Source organism: Limanda limanda, chromosome 13 (assembly GCF_963576545.1).
Source record: "Limanda limanda chromosome 13, fLimLim1.1, whole genome shotgun sequence".
NCBI classification, from domain to species: Eukaryota; Metazoa; Chordata; class Actinopteri; order Pleuronectiformes; family Pleuronectidae; genus Limanda; species Limanda limanda.
This window is the reverse complement of record NC_083648.1, coordinates 24,815,059-24,822,112: the sequence shown is the minus strand read 5'-3', so window position 1 is coordinate 24,822,112 and position 7,054 is coordinate 24,815,059. Positions and strand designations below refer to the sequence as shown.

General features: G+C 46.6%; 1 protein-coding gene across 1 annotated transcript; it reads right to left on the bottom strand.

Annotated features, from left to right (window-relative positions):
- Positions 1 to 3,294: 3,294 nt before the first annotated feature.
- LOC133018478 (uncharacterized) lies at positions 3,295 to 6,458 on the bottom strand. The gene has a single exon (XM_061084846.1). It carries the CDS (start codon positions 6,390 to 6,392, stop codon positions 3,420 to 3,422), a length of 2,973 nt encoding a protein of 990 aa, XP_060940829.1. The 5' UTR covers positions 6,393 to 6,458; the 3' UTR covers positions 3,295 to 3,419.
- Positions 6,459 to 7,054: the final 596 nt, after the last annotated feature.

Sequence of the window (7,054 nt, the reverse complement as noted above, 5' to 3'; positions counted from 1 at the left end):
ATAAGAGACTGTTTTATATATAGACTTTGTTCATCCAGTGTTTCCATATCCATCTGTTATCAAAATCTGAAACAAACTGCCTCCTAAAAAACATGTTTATACACAACTTAACCTCAACAGCAAACCTGTTTTGTAGGAGATCTCCTTGTAACCAAATTATAATAATTATAATATTACAATTATTATACAATAGAAAGACACTATAGATTGAACAAATGGAGTTAATACACACACACACACACCTTAATGCTTCATAGAAGATGATTTTTAAAGAGTAAAAAATTGTTTGAGCGTGAAGTCTGCTTTCCAGTGTATGTGTCAAGGGGGTGGGATGGTTGTTTTTGGGCTTGACAATTAAAAAATTGTCAAGCTCAGCACATGTCACTTTACATGAAGCATGCGGATGCCCAAGTATCCTTAAGAGAAACTTATTCAGAAGGTTTGTCTCAATATAAAAATTTCAACAATCAGGGTACTGCTGGAGGAGGGTGGAAGCAAAAAACATGTGCGTATTACCACTGATGAGAACATGTCCCGGTATAATTATCAGAAAAACAGGAACATATAAAATCAACATCTTAATTATCGCCGCACTCTGAGGTTTATCGCAGCTTAAAGAAAACTCAGAGCTGAGCAGCTTGTCTGGTGCTAAACTGTCCATTTAGTTAGCAGGTTAATGACTCTGGTCTGGTCTTTTCTGTGTGATGGAGGAGGAGAAGCTCCTGTACAGTCTGTTGACCTTATTCTCTGGGTTTTATGTGTAAACAGTCAACTATCTTTTCTGTTGGCTAATTGTCCATGTGCTAAATGTGTAGGCAGCCTGTTGCAGTTGCTCCCGTTCATAGTTTTTAGCTCTTTTTAATTTTGAGACTTTTAAACAGAGTTCTTTTTTCTCCTAAGTGGAAAAACTTTTTGAGTGGAGCATGTTTTGAATGCTATCATTAAGCTATGGCACCATCCTACAGCAACTCAACAGTCACATTCTTCTCCAAATAAAATTCAGAGCGGAATTTCAATCATTCTTCTTACCTACATGGTGTACAATCATAAGATACATCGTATCTGAAAGTGATCATATTTCTGTGCTATCCCAAAATAATTCTTCAAAGTGTTTCCGAGAGAGATGCCCCCACAATCTTTCTCAGTTTCAAAGGGTTTCTCTCTATAGTATTAAAAGGTCTCAACCTCACTGAGTAAAGTGAGTTGTGATTTGATGCCACACAAAAAAAGGTTTATAGAATTGAACCAGGTTGGACCAGCTGAACACGTGGAAACTGGCCAGTATGTTGACCTGAAGTTGCTCCTGCAGAAATCAGGAGGAGGATGCAGAGCAGGAATTAGGTGATGAGGAGAGCTGGGTGAAGAGGACAGAAGAGTACATATGAGCCTTACTATAAACAACTGGTATAAAACAGAAAATCTGAAGCATGCTGACCCACTGGTACCAACACCTGAATTTCAGCAGCGCTCTCTCCTTCAGATTGGCTGTTAAGTTTCCGTGAACTGCTCTCTTTCCAAAAAAAAATGATGCCCTTATTCCCTTCCAGGTTTCAGCTCATCCACTTTGACCTTCTCAGATTTGTCATTGTGTTGAGGATATTTTTCCATTTCCAGCTGAATGACTTCTGAGAGCGCTGTCACCAACATTATATCCATGTTTATCTTCTGCTTTAGCCTTACACTCAGCAATGATTCATTTCTTTGTTATCATACAAATAAATAAAAACAATTTCCCTGGTCCGGATACACAATATAAGCTTATAACAATGGCTTGGCTGCCGCTTCATGGGTTATGTTGTGTTCTCTCTCAGACTGCATTCCAAGCACTTTAATAATCAGTTTCTTTCAATGTATGAAAGTCTGTTTTACTCATTTCCATTGTCTGTTTTACCATTTCTTATTTGTCCATGAGAAACACATCACATACACACACACAAACTACAGTCATATGTGTCGTGTGACTAAATCTATTTCCGTCCAAAGGAGGGAATAACTTGTAACTTGGTTGAAACATTTATTAGACTCTCTCTTACACACACACACACACACACATTCACAACACAAATCATTGTCCTCCCTACACTGTCCAGTCGGACTATCCATCTTCTCCATATATTGTGCTCACCTGAGAATCTTCAGCTGATAAGAAATCTGTTTTTCTCTAGAGAGGAATCCGCGTCCATCTCATCAGTCAGAACTGTGTGTGGGAGAGAGACAGAGGCATACAAAGACATTTAGTGTCGGCAAGAGTAAGAGAAGGGTACGGTTCCATAGTTTGGCACAGCTAGGTATTCACATGTGTTTTTTATGGAGAAATATTCTTCAATCTGCCCCAAACATAAATTCAAAACTCAACCTATTTCCCAAGCAATTTCTGCTGGCGCCTCGGCTTCGCAGCTCAGCTCGGTCTCCCTCAGTGTCTCCCATGGGCCCTTTGTGATTCTTCTCCATGCTCCTCCTCTGTGGCAGATCTGCTGCTGCCTTTTTGAATCTGAGGAGCAATGAGCTAACAGCCCTCTGCTGCACTGATTACTCCTCTGGTACACGTGAAGGTTCTCTCTGAGCCACCTCCATGCCCACAATGCTTTTCGCAGGAATATATTCAAGAGTGACAGCATGGAAATTTAAATATCTTACAAATAAATACAATGCCAAATATTGTTATACTGCTCATTTGCAGTTGTATTTGCATTGGCATGTTTACATACACCTTCGGGAACTTTCAGTAACAAACTGTCTACTATCCCAAATCCTACTTCTGACAACACAGGCTGGGCTGAAAATTTATGTTGTGGTCTCTAGTGCTGCTGCCAAGACTGTCATCTGATGTGAGATTTAAGGTACTAAATGAAGCCTCTCTCTGAGAAATGGAAAATTGACTGGTGTCAGTATTCATACAAGCATGTCACTATGTATTAAAGCAAATACATTGGGATATGATTTAAAATCGTTGTCATTCTTTTTACATCAAAAACTTGTGTCAGGTAAAAAAACTTTTTTAGGGTGTAGAGTTTGTTCTTAACCTTGAACAAAAATGATAATGTTTGAACATCTCTGACGTAGATCTCTGTTCATTAAAAGGTGCAACCGATAACTTAATACAGGGTCTATTAATTGTTCTTGTTTAGTGCAATAATGATTTGATTCAATAAGTATGAAGAGGAGGCAACATTAAAACAGTGAACCTGTGAAGGTTAATCAGAGAATTATTAACGAGCAAGACCGAGCTCAAAAACACCTTAGTTAAAGACTGTTAGCCATGAACACTGTATACATACATCTACTGATGCCTAATCTGGACACATCTTCAGTGATGTTCCTGGAATCATTGGACGTTTCGGGTCTTTCAACATCATACGCCCTCCTCCAGGTGACCCAGCCGGGGCTGATCAGACCCCAGCTTGTGTCCAGATGACTAGCTAGCTACCATGACTCCATGGCTCCCCTCTTTTGAGCCACAGCCATCTTGAGGCTCTCTCTGCCGCATCGGTGGTACTGCGGATGGCTCTCCTCTTTCTCTCACCCTCGATGCCTAAACTACTGAAGGCTCTGGCCAAGGAACGGGCTGCAAATCCTCTGCATCCAACCTCCACAGGGAAACACCTTGCTCTCCAGCCAGCCTGCTGGCAGTCACTGACCAGTCCTGCGTACTTGGAGAGCTTCCTCTCAAAGGCTTCTTCCAAGCGATCTTCCCACGGGACTGTCAGCTCCAGCAGCACTGCTTGCTTGGTGGATTCAGACACAAGGACAATGTCTGGTCGCAGGGTGGTGACTGCAATATGGCTGGGGAACTTCAGCTGATGTTCAAGGTCCACCAACAACTGCCAGTCTCTTGCAGACGTCAGGATGCCTGCAGGTGATGTTCTTCTGGCAGGAGTTGGCTTGTCCCCAGCTCTGACAAAGGCGATGGTTATCTTGGAGGGTCGGAATTGCTTTGCCCACGCCAGTCCTGCGCTGATGGCTTCAGCAATGGTCTTGAGGACTTGGTCATGCCTCCACCTGTACCGACCATCTCCAAGTGCCCTTGTACAGCAACTGAGGATGTGTTCCAGGGTTCCTCCCTTGGAACACAGTGGGCATGCTGGTGTCTCTGCTATGCCCCATATGTGCAGATTTGACGGGCTTGGAAGCACGTCATACACTGCCTGGATGAGGAATTTGATGCGGTGAGGCTCGGCTTTCCAAAGCTCAGCCCAGGTCACTTTCCTTTCAACCGCATTCTCCCACCTCGTCCAAGCTCCCTGTTGCTTCATTCCCACTGCCTTGCAGGTTCTCGTCTCCTCCACTGCTGCTCTCACCTCCTCCTGAACAAGTCGTCGCCTTTCCTTCCCCCTGGTGTTCATTTGGGGAGTTGGAAAGGATCCTAGCCCTGCTCGACTTCGTGTGACCACTCCCACCAGGCTCCTGTGACGCAGCCTTGCATCTGCCTCTTGAACCGCATCCTCTGCCCTCCATTTCCTGCCAGTCCTCACTTGGATCCCTGCTTTAGCCACCTTCGGATCACTTGAATCCCTGTACTGAACCACTTCTCTGGCTCTAGTTACCTTGAATTCCTCCTCCAAGGATTTGAAAGGCAGTCGCAGTTTGTTGGTGTTCCCGTAGAGTGCAATGCTGCTCAGGCTCCTTGGTAATCCAAGCCATCTCCGGAGGTGTTTGCTGACTTTCCTCTCCAAGGTCTCAACTGTTGAGATAGGGACCGCATAGACAAGGAGGGGCCACAGGATCCTGGGAAGAATGCCATGTTGGTAGACCCAGGCTTTAAACTTCCCAGGTAGGCCTGACTTGTCCACGGATTTCAGCCAGCCATCCAACTCAGTGCAGGTCGACTGGATAGATGTTGTGTCTATCAGAGAGCAGTCAAAAACCTTGCCCAAGCTCTTGACTGGCTTCTCTGTGATAGTTGGAATGGCTGTGCCTGTGATGTTAAACCGGAACTTGTCCTCCACCTTCCCTTTCCTCAGCACCATTGATCTGGATTTGGCGGGTTTGAAACGCATCCGGGCCCACTCCACCAGCTTTTCAAGTCCCCTCAGAATCCACCGGCAGCCTGGGACCGATTCCGTCATGACTGTGAGGTCATCCATGAATGCCCTGATGGGTGGTTGCCGTTGTCCGGAATTCGTGCGGGGCCCTCTGCACTCTGGCTCAGCAGACTTAGTGAGCATGTTCATGGCTAGGGAGAACAATGTCACAGAGATAGTACACCCTGTGATGATACCGATCTCCACCTTGTGCCAACTGGATGTTATTGCTCCTGAAGAGACCCTCATCCTGAAATTGCTGTAATAATCAGCGATGAGGTCTCTACACCTGCTGGGTACATGATGTTTTCTCAAGGTGAGCTGAACCAGCTTGTGTGGAATGGAACCGAATGCATTTGCCAGGTCAAGCCACAACACTGACAGGTTGCCCTTGTTCTCTCTGGCCTCCCGAATGAGCTGTGTCACCACACCAGTATGCTCCACACATCCTGACATTCCTGGAATGCCGCCTTTCTGGACAGATGTATCGATGTAGGTGTTCTTTGCCAGGTAGGTACACAGCCGTTTGGAAACAGCACTGAAGAAAATCTTTGCCTCAACACACAGCAGGGAGATGATGCGGAACTGGTCTAGCTGAGTGGAGTTTTCCTCCTTCGGGATCCATACCCCTTCAGCCACTCTCCATTGTTCAGGGATCCTCCCTCTTCTCCAGAAGACTCGCAGGATTCTCCACAGACGCAGCAGGAGTTTGGGACAGTTCTTGTACACTTTGTATGAAGTGCCACTCGGTCCTGGTGCAGAGCTTGCCCTAGCTTTGCAGACAACCTCCCTGACTTCCTTTAGCTGCAGCTCCGACATGTCAAACTGCACTTCTGGTTCAGGGGGTTCTATGAGGTTGTTACACTCTCCCAACTCCTGCTCTCTTACTGGGTCGCTGTACGTCTGCTTCAGATGTTGGTCTATGTCTTCCTGCGAGGAGGCCAGTTTGCCACTGCGCTTCTGCCCCAGCAAATCCTTAGTGAACTTGAAGGGGTTAGCGATGAAAGCAGCACGTTTACGTGCCCTCTCGCACCGCCACCTCCGATGCCACTCAGCCCGGCGGAGAACTCTGATGTTTTTCCGAAGGATGCACATTAGCTGGGCCAGGCCAATGCGTTCCTCTTGTCCTGCCGCCTTGTACTGGGATTTCAGCGCTTTCATCTCCTGCCTGATGTTGTGGATCCTTACAGCTCTTTGATTCTTTGAGTAAGACGTTCCGGAGCTTTTCTTCTCCTCCTCGCCAAACCGCTCAGCTGCGATGCTGACAATGATTGTAGTCATAGCTCGTAGCTTCCTGTCGGCCTCTCCTTTCGCCATTGCCTCCAGAATTTGGTCGACATCGTCATCGAACTTTTTCCAGAGTGAGGTCATGCTAGCTGCAGGCCATTTTATCCGCCTCCTGTCAGACTTGGTGCTTGAGGGATTAGTTTGCAACACTTGGAGGTTCTGGGCACTGTGGGGTGACTCCGGGCCTGGCCCCTCCTGCGTCTCACCAGGTGTAACACCTGTGCGTTGTGTTGCTTCTGCTCCCAACCGGCACTTCATCCTCGCTTGGTGGATCTTTAAGCCATGGATGTTCTTGCAGATTTTACCGCATGTACACTGCTTGCTCATAGTCGTTTGTCCGTTGCCTGGGTCTGTTACCGTTGTATCCGTCCGACTGGGGTGCTCATCCTCCCCCCCTCTCGGGCACCCCTGGGGGTATTTTTTCATTAAGTTCATCGTAGCTTGGTTGGGTTCCTCCTCTCAGAGGATGCAGATTGGGTTGCTGACCCGTTCTGCCCCGGTTGCCGTCTCTCCGGGCTGTCACTGCCTCTCCAGTAGTCACCACACTCTTCATGGTTGTCATCCAGTCTTTCCTGGCTGTCACTGATCACTCAGGGTATTACTGTATACATACATCTACTGATGCCTAATCTGGACACATCTTCAGTGATGTTCCTGGAATCATTGGACGTTTCGGGTCTTTCAACATCATACGCCCTCCTCCAGGTGACCCAGCCGGGGCTGATCAGACCCCAGCTTGTGTCCAG